The 19,195-nt window shown below is 39.7% G+C and overlaps 1 protein-coding gene across 1 annotated transcript in view; it reads left to right on the top strand.

Moving 5' to 3' along the window:
• The first annotated feature begins 272 nt into the window (after positions 1-272).
• Positions 273-19,195, top strand: part of LOC104389379 (complement C4-like) — a 47,985-nt gene continuing 29,062 nt past the window's right edge. The window contains exons 1-12 of the mRNA XM_009998364.1: positions 273-337; positions 3,105-3,297; positions 4,322-4,505; positions 5,216-5,286; positions 5,602-5,687; positions 7,219-7,301; positions 8,347-8,434; positions 12,631-12,736; positions 12,915-13,038; positions 15,797-15,912; positions 16,503-16,670; positions 17,394-17,591. Coding sequence (XP_009996666.1) covers positions 273-337; positions 3,105-3,297; positions 4,322-4,505; positions 5,216-5,286; positions 5,602-5,687; positions 7,219-7,301; positions 8,347-8,434; positions 12,631-12,736; positions 12,915-13,038; positions 15,797-15,912; positions 16,503-16,670; positions 17,394-17,591 — 1,482 coding nt within the window. The remainder of the gene's footprint in view (positions 338-3,104; positions 3,298-4,321; positions 4,506-5,215; positions 5,287-5,601; positions 5,688-7,218; positions 7,302-8,346; positions 8,435-12,630; positions 12,737-12,914; positions 13,039-15,796; positions 15,913-16,502; positions 16,671-17,393; positions 17,592-19,195) is intronic.

Here is a 19,195-nt window from a genome sequence, read left to right as displayed (position 1 = left end):
AAGCTGGGAAAAGAATGAATGAATAATCAAATGTAAAATTGCAACTTAGTCCACAATGTGTGTGTCCCCCCCCCAGGCTAATAATCTGTGCATATCACTAGCATGCTCATCACTACTGGTTGCAGTTTTGCAAGTTATTAATAAATAACCAGGATAGGCAATGTTCTTTGCTGCAATGTCCCATCAGCTCACTTCTTACAACCTGCACCTCAAGGACAGATTGGCAGTAGCTGTTTGGTATTTCTGTTTTGCAGATGTTGTAGAGTTTTCCAATGGAAAGGCTGGTACTTTTGATGACCTTTTGTTCGCTGTTGTCCTGTACACAGCAAGCACCATCGTAAGTACATTTTACTTTTAATTCTTCACTCCTAACAAATCCCTTGAAAGATAAAATAAGAATGCTAATCAATCAACAGAACCTGTTTCTCAGACCACCAAAAAAAATTGTGTAGTCTTAAATATGTAAAATAATAAAAAGCTTTAAAATGTCCTTTTAAGGTATTTTTAAAGGGAGAGATCTCGATTCAGTAATAAATAATTTCAAATGTCTTACTAAAGCATGATGTTCATGTTGGTATTGTTGCTTGTTCATCTTCAGTTTATGACATCTACTTGACTGGAAAACCTTGGGAAAGAAAAACTTTCCTTTCTGTAATTGATTTATACATTGCCAAAAACAAAGGATTCACATTTGGAAGAGCTTCAGGGTTTTTCTGTACTTATCCTCTGTATTAGTGGAGATTTACATGTGTTGATAGGGTTCTAGTTGGACAAATTCCTGGGTATGGGAAATAGTTATAACACTTTCAGAAAACCTATGAAATATTTAAAGGTCCTTCAAATTGATCTTTATCTGTAGGGGAGAGGTAAAGGAGAAGAGGCTTCTGCTTTGTTCCAACCAAAATCAAGTAGATTCAAATAGTTGCCATAGCCAGAGGAGATCTTTAATGATCACCTGTGGCAGGGCAATCCCAAGCAGAACTACAGGCTGGGGAGAGAATGGATCGAGGAGAAAGATTTGGGTGTTTTGGTTGATGAGAAGCTCGACTTGAGCACACAATGTGTGTCAAATGTGTTCTGGGCTGCATCAAAAGAAGATTTGTCAGAGGTCAAGGAAGGTGATTCTGTCCCTGTACTCTCTCTGTTGAGATCCCATCTGCAGTGTTGTGTACAGTTCTGTGGCCACCAACACAAGAAGGACATGGAGCTGCTAGAGCAAGCCCAGAGAAGGGCCACAAAGATGATCAGAGGGCTGGAGCATCTCTGTTATGAAGACAGGCTGAGAGAGTTGGGGCTGTTCAGCCTGGAGAAGAGAAGGCTCCGGGGAGAACTTAGAGCACCTTCCAGTACCTGAAGGGGCTACAGGAAAGCTGGGGAGGGGCTTTTTACAATGGGGTGTAGTGATAGGATGAGGTGTAATGGCTTTAAATTGTAAGAGGGGAGATTTAGGTTAGACATTTGGAAGAAATTCTTCATTATGAGAGTGGTGAGTCACTGGCACAGGTTGCCCAGAGAAGCTGTGGATGCCCCCTCCCTGGAAGTGTTTCAAGGGCAGGTTAGACGGGGCTTTGAGCAATCTGTTCTAGTGGGAGGTGTCGCTGCCCATGCATGTGGGCTGGAACTAGGTGATCTTTAAGGTCCCTTCCAAGCCAAACCATTCCATGATTCAAGGTGCTGAACATACCAGGTATGTGAAACCTAATGTTATGTCAGGAAAACACCTCCGTGATTCTTCAAGACAAGACCTGGCTTGTGTCTGGCTAGCTGAGATTATGGGCAGCGTGGCCTAGTAACCATGTCTATCCAAGATATTGCATAGGTAAACTTTTAAACAACTAACTATACTGCTGTAAAAATATAAAAACAAAACAAACAAACAAACAGAAAAACCCCACAACAACAACCAAAAAACAAACACACTTTTTCTGTAAACAGTGGCAGACAGCAAAATTTATGCTCTTTTTTCAGTATGTGAGGAAATGTATTTTCTGTAAATTACCTCACTTTTAGCTAGAGCAAACAGAGCCTGAGTGGTCAATGCAGTGACACTTTTAGAGTAAAACCCCTTCAACACCATTGAGAAAATACAATTAAAACAGCTGAAAAGAAAAACTTCTCACCATTCAAACATTTGAATATATGTTGATGCCAAACCTGCCTGACCAAAAATTTGTGTAACCTTAACCAGGTAAAAAGTAAAAAGCCTAAACCTACTCTTTTAAGGCACTGTTAAGGGGAAAAAAATCCATTCTTCTATTCAGTAAGAGATACTTTAAAATGTCCTACTACAGCATGATGTTCATGCTGTTATTGCTGCTTACTCATGACATTTACCAGATTGTAAAATCTTGGAAAAGTATAAAGACAATTGGGCAAATGAAAACAATCAAGATCAGGGTCGGGCATTGCATGAGAGTGGATGTAACTGAAAGACAAGATTCATCAGTTATTGAAAGATTTTCAAGTATTTTCACAAAGGTGCCACAATAGTCAAAATGAGAACACTCAGTTTAGGCTTTAACTCAGCCATTCCCAGGGCTATGGTCGCTCACCACCAGCATTTCATAAACAGTGACATCTGAATGAAGATCAGCTACTTGAAACCTCATATATATGATTAGGTAGGAAACTGATACCTCCTGACACATTAAATCATAAGCTGGCATAGTGTGTTAGCTCATAAAGATACACTACTTCACAACATCAGATATGTGTTCATGAACAGCTCTTAATGCAAGGCCTGGTTTTGTTTCCAGAAACTGAGTTTATAGAACTTTCTCTGGGTTAAACCAGGCTATAAATGGCATTGGCAGTTCCTGGCACATATTACAGGGACTTTTTTTTTTTTTTTTTCCCCTCTTACCTACAGGAACTGATATTTTGTAGTACCTAAATGATGTCATGGTCCAGAACTTGAGGGTCAGTCTATTCTAACCTCTATGCTGACTAACAAGGGGGACAGACTAGGTGAATTCCACAAGACCCAAGCTCACTCATTCTGTGATTTTCTGTTTTCTTCTTGAAAGTTTGTATTGGCTGAACATTCTTGTATGATGTGAAAAACAGGCCACATGCTGGACAATCTGTTCCTATGTTTTTTTTAGATTTCTTATAACTGCCCCAAATGTGGTGCATTTGGGAACAAAGGAGACAATAACAGCTCAAGTCCATGGAGCACAGAGCCCTGTGCAAGTTACTGCATACTTCAAAGATGAGACAAAAAATCAGCTCCTGTCAGAGAGGATCATCTTTAACCTTAACCAAAATAACAACTACCTAGAGATGAAAAAAGTCATGGTAAGTCTACCATCATAGTGATGTCAACCTGGTGATAAAAACCACATAATCTGTACTAGGAATATGCTGGAACAGAGACAACACTGAACACTAGAGACAGATGAGTAAAAAGCAATTCCAGTGACAGTAGCACCCTATTCACCCAACCAGCTCATAAAACAACGCCTAAAGTAATTGCAGTTGTGACAGTCAGTGTTCTTTTGTGCCCAACAAGCAAGCTCAAGACTTTGCCTCATGAGAAAGATAGATCCTTTCATCACCGTATATCAGTCATGAAATTGAATTTTAAAGCATTTTGTTGCTTTATCACTGTTTGTTGTTCTGCATCACTTACACTACAACTGCATTCATACCGTTGACATGCTGGACATCTTTATAAAACAGGTGAAACCTTTAAAAATGTGCAGTCTTTCAGATCAAATCCTGTGATGTTTCTGCAGACCTCTAAGTTGATTAATTCTTCTTTGTGTCCTGCTTTGCATCACTTGCTTCTGCCATGACTCTTTGAAGATGAGCAGTGTTTAGCTCAGGAGCTTGAAATATTTGGTTGGAAAACAGCACACAGTGAGGCGAGGCTCTGATTAATAACTCCCAAAGCTAAAAGCTGAGTTTCAAATCAGGTTCCTCTTGAGCATGATATTTAGAAACATTGTATTAACCTGCATGAGATAAAGCTCTAATAGCCAAGATTTAGCAGGTGAAGGATTACAGGGTGCTACTACAGCTTCCAAATGTCTTAGTAACTGGAATTCAACATTTGTGTAAACTAAGACATTGGGCTTGAGTTATTGCCATTGAAGAAAAGAATGTGCTTTTATGTGGTGGAAAATAGGGAATTAGGTTGTATTTCTACTTTAAAAGAAATATTCACCCCATAAGAAAGATAGAATTCAGTATCTTCTGTTGAATGGTAGTAATAACATTATATAAGCACTTCAGCAATTTTTGGTCCCCCAGCTGTGTGACTCCAAAGTTACCAGGTTTGTATCTGACTCTGTGGGCTTTTTCCTTTTGCCTTTTACAGGTCAAGCCAGGGCCTCTGCAACAGGATCTGTTCAAGAGGAGCAGTCGACCATATGTGCTGTTGGTCACCGAAAGCAGGGACCTTTACAAGGAGACTGTTCAAAGCACTCGCATCCTCCTGTCTTCCAAGAGAGGCTACATTTTTATTCAGACAGATAAGCCCATATATACACCAAATTCCAAAGGTTAAAATACAAATGCTGCATTTCAGATGTTGAGTAGAAAAGTTATAAGGGCATGATTCAGAAAAGTAATAATGACTTGATCTTTCCTAATCTAAACCCTTCTTGTTTAACCCCAGCTACCTCTGCTTACCAGCCAATAAAGATTTTAAACTCTCCTTCTGCAGCCAGGAATTCTGCAGGACCTGCCCTGTGAATTGCAACTACCCATGTGGAAGTGCCACTGGAGTCAAAAAGTTGTTCTTTCTTCTAGCAGGAGCCAAACAAAACCAGCTCTTTTTTGTTAAAAAAGATTAATGATGACTTTTCTTTGAAAACACAATTATAAAAAACCTGCAAAAAGATCCTATTTCTTCTACTTGCAGTACCAGCAGTAAACATTCTTTCCATTGTAAGACCACAACTCTTCTGTTACTTAAAAATTTAAGTAACAAGAGAGCAAGTTAAAAATGTTCTTGAGTTTGGTTGCAGGCCTTGGTTGCAGAAGGAATACAAAAGTAAGTGAAGCTCTCTGAGTATTTTTTGGAATTTTTTTCAAAAATATCTTTGTTTGGTCACTTATGCAAAGCCTAACAATTAAATCCTTTTGGTTTTTTTAAATTCTCAGGCTTCTTTTGATTAAGATTAAGTGTTTAATTCTTCTAGAACTTGTAATTACTAGCTCAAAATGCCAGAAATAAATAGATTAAAACATTTATTCCTCTGTTAAACAGTAAAATACAGGATCTTCATTCTGGACAATGCTATGAGGCCAGCAGATGATACAGTTACAGTTGCTGTGCTAGTAAGTATACAAAATACACTGGTAATGAGCACTTCTTCAGCACAGGAACTATGAGAAACTTCAACAAAAGATCCAAGACTAAAATTGTATCTGTGACTCCTCTCCAGAAATCAGTATTTACACATTGTGAGGTATGTCTAGTTATTTTGGGCCAATATCAGGAGCACAGAGGGAAATGTAACATGTAAATATTCAAGTAGGAAGGTAAGCAGAACATTTTGTCTTCCTTAGGAAAAGTATATTAACTTCAGCTTTTGGATGCAAATGTTTGATACCTTGTTCATAATTTTGTGTTTGCTTTGTCTCTCTCAACAGAATTCAAAAGGAATTGTGGTTAAAAAGTCTGACCAGAAAGTAAAAACAATGTTCAGTGAAAACTTTGACATACCTGACATCGCTGAGTAGGTTACTGCTCTGCCTTTTGCATTAAAACAGTTGTCATGTCAAAATGTCTCTTGCAGAAGAACAATCTTCAAGATAAAAAAAGGCGTCTTGTCCCTCCCTTCTTTTTGCTCTGCTCTCCTGTGTTTGTCTCCTCTCTTTTTTACTTATTGCCTATTGCCTGCTTAACTATTTCTTTAGAGCAGCAGGTGCACTACAGCAGACAGTTTGGCTGTGATCACACCTGGGAAGCACCACAGCAGGGAGTGGCAGCAAGGAACCCAGCATGGTTGCTCTGGGGCCAGCCCCGGAGCCTCCTGCCTTGCAGGGGTCTACACCTGAGCCAGTTACCCATGATCTCTTCTCTGACACTGGGGAGAAAGTCACAGAAACACAGAGTGTGAGGGGTTAGAAGTGAGCTCTGGAGATCATTCAGTTCAGTCCCCCTGCTAGAGAAGGTTCACCTAGAGCAGGTTGCACAGGATGACGTCCAGACAGGTTTTGAATGTCTGCAGGGACAGAGCCTCCACAGCCTCCCTGGGTTGTTCCAGTACAGTAAAGGAGTTTTTTCTTATGTTTAGGTTGAACGTCTTGTTGCAATATTTAGGTTGCAGTGTTAGGTCATAGGTTGAACTTGATGATCTCAGAGGTCTTTTCCAGCCTCAGTAATTCTGTGACACTGTGATTCTGTAATTCCTCTGACCTGTTTTAGATCCCTGTGTCAGGATGAGAAGTACCACACCTTAGTACTGCCTGTTTTTTTCATTGGCTGCAGATGAGCCCAAGGGAACTTATGACATTGAAATGTAATGACTAAAGTGTGGAGGATTGACACCACATCCTATTAGCAAGATCAAACATCCCATTTCATCCCCCTTAACCTGTTGAAGTACTTGAGATTTTTAACTGGTAGACTGCTTGAATTACTGTGCAAAATTGTCTTACTCTCACCATGGGGAAGAGATTGAGCCTATGGTTAATATCCTTGTACCTTTAAGCATCTCATCTTGGAGAAATGAGACCAGGATTTAATATTAATATGCTGCAATTAACAACATTTATTCTGATAAGGAACAATTTAACAAACTGCTTAAATATCTGCTCAACCATATTACTACATTCAGGAGAGCCTTTTGTAAGGGCTTGTTTGCAAAGTGTGATTAATTATCTCTGATTTCAAACAGTCAAGCTATTACTTAATATTCAGTGTGTCTTTGCTTGCTAGATTGTTTTTGACATCCCAGTGAAGTTAAGTTATAGGAAATACATGACGAGTTCTCTGTTGCTGAGGGCTTTTCAAAGGCCTCATCTTACATGTGGTTTGCAAATATTATATCTTGCAGTTTTTCATAAAGTCTTTTTGAATGTTTCCTAGGGCAATTGAAAATATGTTCCTGGCTTCTCCCAGCAAAGAGAAATCCATTAATAAATTAGTTTGAGATGAGATAAAATCAAGGAAAATAGTAGCATTTAGTGATAATATAATACATTAACATCATTAAATATCAGAGGAATCTTAATTAACTGTTTTCTGCTGAATTTGAATTTTAGGCCTGGAACTTGGAAAATAAAAGCCTGGTTTCATCAATATGAAATGTCTAATGTTTCTGCTGAATTTGAAGTTAAAAATTATGGTAAGAAAATATTTTATTTGCATTGTAAAACTATGAAGTCATCACTATGTGTTAAAAGATAAACTTCAGAGATTAAACCTGGCTGTAGTCAGGTTACTAAGGATGAGACTGTCAGTGTTTCAGTGCCTCATCGCTATCTCTGGTGCACAGAAGGAGAACTCTGGTTTTGTGTATCTTCCATGTATATTTAAAAAAAAAACCACCTTTATTTTAGACAGGCTAAAAAACTTAAGCATTTTTCACAAAGCATCCTTTTTGGAAAGGCTCCCCTACTACAGAAAATAAAATGGAAATTCATCACAATTCTGGCTAAAGTTTTCAGTAAAGACTAGAATGACAAAAAAAAAAATAAAATAAAAAAAATATCCTGCCTATTTTCTCTTAGTAGAATTCAGTTTGGAAGTTGATTAAAGTTGTTCCTACACTCAGATATGTTTATTTTAAAGAAAAGTAAGAGCACTGTGGAAAAAGTAAAAATGTAGAAAATGAAGAATTTGGCCTAAGAAATTATCGGATTCATTTTCAAATAAGTTGTGCTTTCTTGTAAAATACAGTGTAGGGTTGATTTTGTTTGCTGTTTGGGTTTTTTTCTTAAGGGCAAAAGAAAGCTTCAGGATCATATGACAATCTCAGTTTAACAAAACTGGCCCTGCCTTAGCTAGTGGCTGAAACAGAGTAGTGGAGACTATTGCATTATAGGAGCACATTGAAGATTGACAAAGCTGATGCTCAGGACCTCATGTCCACACTCAACCCATGTCAGGGTGGATTTACTTCAGTCTGTTTCTAGTCCATGGCACTTAATGCCCACTAGGTGTTAGAACATATCTTCTGGCTTATTTTCATTGTAAATAAAACATATGTTTAGCAGAGCAGAAGAATAGGAGATCAGGAGATTTGCTTCAGAAGTGCTCTACACATTTAAACCAAAACATCTTCTTGGTGCAGCTGCATCCTCTCAGTGGGTGTTGCCAAATGCCAGGATTTCAAGGTGTGTTTGAAATTCATGTGTCATGACCTTTTGTTGTCTTCTTTTTCCATGCAGAACTTCCATCTTTTGAAGTCAAACTCATCCCAGTTCAGCCATATTACCATATCTGGAATGAAAATTTTGTGTTTGATATAGAGGCAAGGTAGGTGTGTTCACAGTGAGGCTGTTTTAGGAGGCAGATAAGTAAATAATGAATTTTGCAGCTTATTCTTTTTCCTTGTCATTAACACTTAACCAGCTTCTGGCTTTATTTCAATCTGACTGTTCTGCATGTCCCCTCCCTGGAACTGTTCAAGGCCAAGTTGGATGGGGCTTTGAGCAACCTGATCTAGTGGGAGGTGTCCCTGCCAATGCAGGGGGGTTGGAACTAGGTGATTCTCAAGGTCCCTTCTAATCCAAACCATTCTATGATTCTATCAAGGTTAGTAGATTTTTAGGATATTGCTGAACATCCTGGATAGTTGATGTGGAAAGAATATATTTCCTGACATAAGGTACTCCATATTATCTAAATAACACTGAAAAAGTTGTTTGGTTTATTCCTCCCTATCGAGACAAAAGCTCAGAGTTATTTCAGGTCAATTTTTGTATGTCAGCAGAGAGCTGAAGGCCGTATCAGCAAGTAATGTCAGACCATCACTGAGAACAGCTCCTTAAAAAATACATCAGCACCTCATGGCTTTTGAGGTGGTTTCACTGTATTCCTTAAGATTCCTTTAACACAAAACCACAAATAGGATCACATAGAGTTATTGTAGCTAAAATTGTTAAATGTATTTAGTGTTAAACAGTAAGTAAACTTTCTGTACAATAATGATGCCCAAGATAGTGCAAAGTGACCTGTGTTTTATTTTAATTTTATTTTTATTTTATTAAATAATCAATATTTATTTTTAAGCCTGAAAACCTTACTATATCCATTCACTTTTAGTATTTTGACTAATAATGATTTTCAATTCTTTTTGACTATTATAAAAATATACACTTGTGACATTGTTGGGAGATGTTTTAACAGGGAATTTAGATTCTAATGACTAAGTAATTCTGCAGAATAACTTTTATACTTTCAAGGTAGATGATGGGGATGGCAGAGAGGAGACATTCAATAGAGAAGGGAGAAAAGGTCTAGGAATAGAAATTGCTAATACATTATTAATAAGAATAAAAAGAGTTTAAAAACCTGGTCTATACAACTGAACCTTGTGACTTTGTTAAGCACTGACAGTAACCAACCTTGTAACTAATTTGGCTTAGAGTAGCCTTCAGTGAAACAGGCATTAAATGTTAGCTTTGATCTGTGTGAGTGCACATGAGAGAAGTATCACCATTACAGTGACCATTTGTGTTTCATCTTTTGTTTGACTCTGGAAAATCCCCCAAACTGAGAGCAGCAAACAAATAATTATTATACTTTAATATTATTTATTTTTTTTTTGAGATATCAGTTTTTTCGATGCTTTCCTTATGTGAGGAATTGCTCTTATACATCTGGAGCTTTGTCTGCATTTGAATGTGATACCAGAAAAGGTATTTGAACCACTTGGGCAATAAATTAAACAATTCCAGGAAAGACTCCTGAGCCCGAGATCTTGGCTGTCAACAGCTTGACTGTCGAATTGCACAAGCTCTGCCTTGGCCGTACAAGACTCCACAAACAATTCCTGGAAGCTCCCTGGGAGGAAGCATGGACCAAGGTCCACCCCAGGTCTGCATGTGGCCACTCTGCTGTGGAAGATGGGGCTCAGCAGTGCAGGGTGGGCTGTGTCAGGCACCGCATCCTCCGAGGCACACCCTGCACATAGGGGTTTATTTAATTAACAGAGGGCAGTTGCTGCATTTCTGCATGGACCCCAGCATAGTATCCACATGGAAGACTGGTCATAGAATCGCAGAATGGTTAAGGCTGGAAGGGACATTAAAGATCACCAGGTTCCAATCTCCCTGCTACGAGCAGGGACACCTCACACTGGGCCAGGCTGCACAAGCCTCATCCAACCTGGCCTTGAACACCTCCAGGGAGGGGGCTTCCACAGCCTCCCTAGGCAACAAATTCCAGCACCTTGCTATCATCACGGTGAATAATTTCTTCCTGATGCCTAACCTAAATCTCCCCTCTTTCAGTTTAAAACCATTGCCCCTTGTCTTATCACTTCCTTCTCCCATACCCACTTCCAGAAAGTTTTATTTCTGGCCTAAATTCATCCCTGGGCAGCTTATACCCTGTTGGTCTTCTACCCACTGTCCTTGAGCTCTTCTCCTTGACTGTCCCAATTCTTCCTTTCCCTTGAGCACTCTGAGAGAGCAGAGAGAACCCTATATCCACCTCCTTTTTCTTGGCTGATCAAACTCTTCTAACCTCTTCTTGAACACCTTCACTTCTTTATTTGGTTCTGTTGAATAATTATTAGCTTTAATAATGAGTACTTGATATTGTGATGTGAAGTGATATCAAATAACTGGCTTTAATATACTAATCCTACCTAAAATACTCAATATTCTCGCAGCACTCAATTTTTAGTTTATGGACTGTGCAACTCCTTCATATATACTTCACTACTCATTGACATAATTATTTTAAAGAAAAAAAATTATGTTGATTAACTGGATACTGTTGTCTACTGGAAAAGGTCCTAGTGATGCTACACAGGCCTGCCTGCCTTTTACGAAAATCAACATATGGCATTCATGATAATTGAACTTATTTCTCTGAACTGGCCATGCATGTAATGAACAGTTAGTTGGTATATTGGCCATTGTTTCCTGTAGTTATTAGATCTAGCATTTTAAGCAGTTTTCATAAGAACTACATTTAATTAGTTTCACAGGTATAGATCAGTGCTGCTCAGCAGGTCAGTTTGGAAGAGGCTTTGTTTAAACAAAACAAAACTAAAGCAGAACTGAGATGAAGCAAGATTTCCACAAGCAAAGGCCGACACCATGGCTGTGGCAGGTTTCATGCAGCACTTTATATGTTGTGCTGCCAGAGGGTGCCATCTGCCAGGGTTTCCTTGGGCAAGGAGTCTGCCAGGTACAAGAACATGTCCTATCCTCTCTCTCCATGGCTTACATGGAGAGTGCAGGGATGTTCTGGCGAGATGCTTATCTGGCAGGTATTTCACTTGCGAGAGGTCCCTATGATATACTGTCTAAATCCACAGGAGAGATGTGGGGCAGAGGGTGTCTGCTCTGCCTAATGCACATATTAACATTTCAGCAGGTGGGATCTGCCTCTTGAAAGTCTTCAGAGATACCAAATGATTCAAATTGGTCCCTGAGACAATTCTCTGCCCCCCCGCCCCCTGTTTTAAATGCTCTGCTCATACAAAGTGTCTCATACAAAGGAATTAGCTGTTCATCCAAGCAAAATAGACTGGATACCTCCCTTTCTCCCTGTGAAGGAGATGATGTCTCCATGAGTGATTTTGCCAATGTGATTTGCTCCATATATTGGGCTGCACTTGAAATCCCCACTTTGTACAAAGATCTTCATGCTGACTGACAGCTGACTTAGCATGAGCCAGCAGTGTGCCCAGGTGGCCAAGAAAGCCAACAGCATCCTGACCTGCATCAGAACAGTGTGGCCAGAAGGAGTAGAGAGGTGATTGTGTCCCTGTACTCAGCACTGGTGAGGCCTCACCTCGAGTGCTGTGAGCAGTTCTGGGCCCCTCACTACAAGAAGGATGTCAAGTTGCTGGAGCATGTCCAGAGGAGAACTATGAAGCTGGTGAAAGGTCTGGAGAACAAGTCCTATAAGGGGAAGCTGAGGGAACTGGGATTGTTTAGTTTGAAGACAAGAAGACTGAGGGGGGACCTCACTGATCTCTACAACTACCTGAAAGGAGGTTGTAGGGAGGTGGGAGTTGGCCTCTTCTCTCAAGTGAATAATGACAGGACAAGAAGAAATGGACAGACACTGTGCCAGGGGAGGTTTAGACTGGGTATTAGAAAGAATTTCTTTACCAAAAGAGTGGCTGGACAGTGGAACAGGCTGCCCAGGGGGATGGTGGAGTCACCATCCCTGGAAGTGTTTCAAAGAAATATAGATATAGTGCTTAGTGACATGATTTAAGCACTGAATGGGTAAATTAGGTTATGGTTGGTGGATTTAGGTTATGGTTGGACTTGATGATCTTCAGGGTCTCTTCCAACCAGGATGATTTTGTGTTTATCATATCAGTGAGTGCAACTATTTTTCTGTTTTCAAGCTACTAGTTACAGATGGAATTCCTAAGGATATTCCAATTTTATTTCAGCATAAAATGGTTAGTCTGATTTATGCTTGCATTTTATTAATATTTTAATTAATTATTCATCACGTCCTTTTTCTTCCTTCCAAAGACACTCTTATGGGGAAGGGATTCAAGGGGCTGCATATGTGCGATTTGGCATAATTGATGAAAATGAGAAAAAAGTCTTTCTTCCAGGCCTGGAACAACAGCTGTCAGTAAGTACTGGAGTTCTGTGGAGGTCTGAGTTCTGATTTAACCCATGTGAGCTGAATATTGTCAAAAATCATCAAAATATAAATCCCTGTAAAACCATAGCAACAATCTATAAATTCTAATGGCAACAAACCAATACAAAGTTGTCACTTCTTTTTCTTTTTTAAAATTTTGTTTTAGATTCAAAATGGAAAAGGAAGAGTTACTTTAAACACAGCATTTCTGGAAGAGAAATTAAAAAAGAGTATTTCCACTCTTGAAGGGTTTCATTTATATGTTGCTGTTACCACTGTAGAAACTGCAAGTGAGTACACTATGTCTTGACTGATAGATTAAGATAAATATTCCAAACAATTTTTCTAGTGTGATCCTTGATGTAGGAAATTTTGTTTCACTGGACCAATCTTCACTGTAAAGCTTGCTCGTGTTATAGTGCATGACAGTCTCTTTCATTTGTCACTCTCCTGTGCACAAACTTATATTAGGTGAGATTAACTTCTCTGAACACAGATGCCAGTACCACTTTAAATGTGTTATGTAGCTGTATGTTGCATGTGGTCTTTTACTGCTACTCCAGAAGTGGTCAGGTCTCCTGTAAACACTCTCCTATAGGGTCTGTCCCATATTAAGCAGCTCTGTGAGAATATATAAGATATCTTTGTCCATCTGAAGTGGGAACAGACATCTGTATGAATTATAAATTGCTCCATTGAGATCTTGTTTGAGAATTTGACTCAGGTATGTCTACATACATACAAAGTTATTCGTTGACCTTGGTATCTTAGTTTGCTTTGTACCTCAGGTAACTAAGCTGTTAGTCAAGGGCTGTGAAGATGATCAGGAGACTGGAACATCTCTGTTATGAGGAAAGGCTGAGACACCTGGGTCTGTTTAGCCTGGAGAAGAGAAGACTGAGAGGGGATCTTATGAATGCTTATAATTATCTGTAGGGTGAATGTCAGGAGGATGGGGCCAGGCTCTTTACGTTGGTGCCCAGAGGTAGGACTAGGGGCTATGGGCACAGAAAGGAACACAAAAAGTTCCATCTGAACATGAGGAGAAACTTCTTTACTGTGAGGGTGACAGAGCACTGGAACAGGCGGCTCAGAGAGGCTGTAGAGTCTCCTTCTCTGGAGATACTAAAAACATACCTGGACATGATCCTCTGCCACCTGCTCTAGATGAATCTGCTTTAGCAGGGGAGTTGGAATAGATCATCTTGAGGTCCCTTCCAACCCCTACCATTCTATTATTCTAAAAGAAAGGTATACGTATTACAGCTACAGTGTGATGCAGAGGAGAATCTAGCCCTTGTGAGCCCTGCTTGTCCTCTTACACCTTCCTACAGTTTTATCACAATGTGATTCTTGGCATATGCACAAGTACAGTATAATCCAAATACCCTGGTCTTCCTATTCAACTGGGATATAAGACTGGAGCATGCCTATCCAGAAGTTTTTTAGGGGCTGTTTGCCTTTGTTTTCCTAGTGGAGAGATAAATATTTCCAGAGTTCATTACAAGGAGTTTGTGTAGATATTTACTCACAGTAGTGCACTTTGAGTAGACCCCCAGATTTCTTAGAGCAACCCATAAGTGAGCACTGCATTGAATCAGAGGCTGTGGTTGATGGGTTATTTGTGCTATTGCTAGTCTTATGAGGCTAAGGTGAGAGGTGAAACTTCAGTCCTGGCTTCTGAAGTTGGATCTGTGACAAAGCTGACCTTTCTGATGCAGGCAGGGTTTTTCTTGTTATTACTTACAGGGAGATTGATCCCTTTGATTTCAGTTGCCTGAAAGTAAGGCATCCAGTCAGAACTGCATGCTCAGGCACTTTGTATCATCAATACAGAGAACTGAAGAGATAAACCACACTCTAGAGTTGTCTGTTCCCACTGGCTATAGAAGGAGTCTAGTTACTTAGCTTAGAATTACTAGAATCCTAAAAATTCCTAGAAATCCCAAATCTTAAGTAGGATTCCTTAGAATCCTAAAATTAAGATAAATGCATTGCAGCTGTGCAGTTCTTTAATGTTATCTACTATAGGTACTTTCATGCCCTGTTGCCCCAACATTTATTGCAAGAGCAAAAAGGTTTGAGAGATCTCTCACTACCACACCAGCAGGCTGGACATAAGATCTTGTAGTGTGGAGCATTCTTGACCACTCTGTGAGTCCTTCTTCTTTCTCTCATGGGCAGACTGCCTCCACACTTGTGGGCTGGCTGAGTTTGGTATTAATTATGTTCATAACAGAGCAAAGCTTGTGGGCTTTACTGACACATCTTGACTCTGGAGTTTAAAAATGGGAAATGAGGATGTTGAAAGTATGTCTACATGCACTTAGTTGAAAGTGAGCCATGTCACTGGTTTTGGATTTTTTTAAAGTAGTTAGGGATAGCGGTTTAACTAGAAGTTAACTAGAAGAATGAATAGTTTAACTAGAAGAAACTTAGATGGGAAGCAGAAGCTCAAGCTCTCTTATAGGTGCAAAGTTGCAGATTATATTAAGTAATATTAATTCTTACCAGTAGTCACTAATAAAAAAAATCTCTTTCAGAAAATTAGAGATATACATTCCAAATCCCCCTTATTCTGAGTGACTTTTATGCTGGATTTTGATGTAGCTTCCCCCCAGGAACGAAGCCCCAACAGCTCAGAAAGGGAGGTGCATGGCTGCAGCAGCTCCCATGGTACCACTGTGCTCTGTTTGCTGGCAGCTTGTTCCAATGGATGTGTTAGAGGGGAATTTTTATGTGTGAGCAAGAAACTTCTTTGCAAGTCTCCACATCTGAGCTGTCAAGAACACACACCTGCCAGTGCCAGCTCGCTAGAGCACCACACTGATCCCACTGCACTTGCACTGACCCTTCTCTGGTTGTGCTCCCCACCCCTCTCTTCCTTTTCTCAGCATTGAAGGTCTTTGGGGAGGTATCATATTTCAGTTTTCTTTATATAACCTGCTAAAATCACAATTAATCTAGAAAACAGAAACTATGGATGCTGTGGTACGCAAGCATGTAACTGCTGCTCCCGTAGAAATACGAACTGTTTGATATTGACAGGTGGTGAGATAAGGGAAGAGGAACTCAGCAATGTCAAGTTTGTGAAATCTCCTTATGCTGTTGATCTGTCTAACACCAAAAAGTATTTTGTGCCTGGAGCCCCCTTCACTGTTGTGGTATGTAGTGTTTAGATGTCTTTGTCTGTTTTCCTCCATAGCAAAGGATTTCTATCTGCCCTGTCTATAAAATTCTTCTCTGATCCAGTGGGAGCCCTGTAGGACAGAGAGCTTCAGGAACAAGCCCAGCACGGAACTAGTGGTTGTGTGTCTTGATTATCTCATTTCTGTACACACAGAGCCTGAGCAGGGAAACTGAAGCCAGAAAATACTGGTTTTCTGCTCTGTTGCTCTACAAGGTTTTATAAAACATGTAGCAGTGTTTTTTCTAAAAAGAGTTTAAGTTAGAAATTTACCTTGTAATACTTAAAGACTTAGGATGATTTCTGGGATCATCTGAGATCTAGTAGATGCTAAGTGAAAACCTGGGGTACACATTCACAGATTCACAGATTTTTACCTTAACTGGAGTCCAGACTGGGTCCATTGCTACCTCTTTCTCTCCAAGCTTAAGCTTTCGAACATTAATGTGTACAGTTTTGTATTTCTTCTCAGTTTATTATAATAAGTTCTTGTTGTTTGTGGACATTTTTTAAACCCAGACATTTCCTTGAAGTAACAGAAAAAGATATTTTATTTTTTTCCAATAGGCATCTGTATCTTTGCCTGATGGCTCTCCTGGTGCTTTTATACCTGTCACTGCTACTGTTACTTTGCCTGAAAAAAACCCAATGAAGAAGACTGTACTTTCTAATAAGAAGGGTCTAATCTCCTTCACATTTGACATCCCTGGAGATGCTCAGATGCTTCAAATAACGGTAATGAAATCTCAGACATCCATGTTTAAAATATACCACTGAGAAGAGCTCATAAGACAAATACAAATGACAGTGAAGATGATCAGTTTTCATTAAATTAGCAAAGAGAGTGGAACTTGACTTCTTACACCATCTGCACAGCTTCACCCAAGTTGTGTAAAAGGTGTTAGAGAGACCTGTGAATGAAGAATGTCTCACTGAAGTGAAGGACACTCTTGTACATCACAGCTTTGGGAGTACATGCATCAGTGGTAGTGCTGTTTTTTCCTGTGGTTTGGTTGTGCATCTTCCTAGCAATAAGGATGAGAATGGGACTGTAAAGAATATCACCATGAAAAGTTACAAAAAACTATGAAAAGACAGTGAAGGAAAAGGTCCCATGCAATGCAGACAGAAGGCTACATCTGTACAGTCAGAAGGTTGCATTATGTGCACAATACAAAAATGGAAAAAAGCTGTGATTTTGAGTCATTGATTCTGATTCAGAAATATCCAAGCCTGAAAAATATCAAGTGCAAATATAGCAAGAGACAAAAGAGGGTGAGAAAATAAATAAAATAGTATTTTTTTATGCCAAGTTCTGCAGATGAGGTGTCAGCAGTGACTCATCTCATTTCCCAGCATTTTCTGAATAAACTGGCAAGATACGAATTAAGGGTGATACTCTATAATATAGTTTCCTGAGGGATGCTTTACTTGCTGTGTCCTTTTCCTCCTTAACAGGTAAAGGCTAAAGAGGGAAAAGAAAAATTAGAATCACCTGAAGCCAGTATCAGAGCTGAAAGATACCAGTCATCTTCCCCAGATTTCCTCAGCATCAGCATCCCACATACTGTCAAGGCACCTGGAGATACCTTAAGCATCACTTTGAATGATATTCATGAGTCTGGCAGCGGAAAGATTGATTATTTCTATTATATGGTAAGCAAAATAGGAGCATATCAGTAACTGATTTAAGAAATTATATGACACAGAACATCTATCTAGTTACTAATATATAGGAAACCAGAGAGGTTCCAGCAAAAGGCAACTGAGATGATGAGTGTCTTCACACACCTGAGCTACCAAGAGAGGCTGAGGGAACTGGGCTTGTTCAGTTTGGTGAAGAGGCTAAGAATGGGTCAACAGCAACTTAAAGTTAATTGAATAGGAGTTACAGAAATAATGCAGACAAACTATCCTAGGTGGTGCCATGTAGTATAACAAGGGACAAAGGCTACAAATTATGGTCTGGAACGTTCATTTTGGAAAAATCTTTTCACTAGTGATGAGTGCAACAATGAAGAGGCTTTCCAGAGAGTTCAGGGAATTCTGATCCTCAGAAGCATTCCACACTCAACTAGAGAAAACCACACCTGACTTAACTTAATCTGATGGTGGTGATGGCTCATCGTTGAGTAGATAGTTTGACTAGAGATCTCCGTAAGTCCCTTCCAGAAACTACTTCTGTGATTATGTTATTTTTATATATTTGCTTACAATTTTGGTATGTAATATTGTCACAAGCCAATGCCATCACAGAAGCTACTGGCTGTCAGGAGTGGGATTCGAGCCCACACATGCATACAGAGACCAGAACTTGAGAGCAAATCTGTCCATACAGGGTAATGTTTGCATAATTATGTGGATATTTTTGAAAAAGAGTAAACTGACAGCCTTAAAATCTGAAATCCTAGACAGATGAGCTCTACTATGTCTATGACAATTTGATTTCTCTTAATCTAGATCTCATTCTTTCCCACTCCTTCCAATCAGCATTCTTTCCTCATAATAAGCCAATATTTAATATTATTTTTATTGTTCTGATTTCCTTAAATACCTTTTTCTCAGCTATTACAGAACTACCTGCTTTGTTGTGGGCAGAGCACACATATATATAAGGCTGTGTTGCAGCAATTAGAAAACGTAATTGTATTCTAGGGGACCTTTAATATCTCAGAAAATGCTGTTTGTAGTTAACTATTGTTTATTTCATAAATAACTTGTGTTTCTTCCATTAGTATGGCTACATGTTGCCTGCACCTGCTGTTAGTCAACACGCAGGAGGGCAGGGCTGCCATCCAGAGGGATTTTGATAGGTTTGAGAAGTGGGCTCGTGCAAACTGCATGAAGTTGAACAAGGCCAAGTGCAAAGTTCTGCACCTGGGTTGAGGCCATCCCATGCACAAATACAGGTTGGGAGGAGTAAGGACAGCTCAGAGAAGGACTTGGGGGTAGTGGTGGACCAGAAGTTTAACATGAGCCATCAATGTGCATTTGCAGCCCAAAAAGCCAACTGTATCCTGGGCTGCATCAAAAGAAACATGTCCAGCCAGTTGAGAGAGGTGATTCTCCCACTCTACTCTGCTCTGGTGAGACCCCACCAGGAGTACTATGTTCAGTTCTGGAGTCCCAAACATAAGAAGGACACAGAACTCCTCAAACATATCCAGAGGAGAGCCATGAAGATGATCAGAGGGCTGGAGCACCTGCCCTATGAAGACAGGCTGAGGAAGTTGGGGTTGTTCAGCCTTGAGAAGAGGAGG

This window comes from Chaetura pelagica, unplaced genomic scaffold (assembly GCF_000747805.2).
Source record: "Chaetura pelagica isolate M959 unplaced genomic scaffold, ChaPel_1.0 scaffold105, whole genome shotgun sequence".
In the NCBI taxonomy this organism is placed as follows: Eukaryota; Metazoa; Chordata; class Aves; order Apodiformes; family Apodidae; genus Chaetura; species Chaetura pelagica.
The sequence above is the reverse complement of the archived record's forward strand: the minus strand, read 5'-3'. Positions and strand labels throughout refer to the sequence as shown.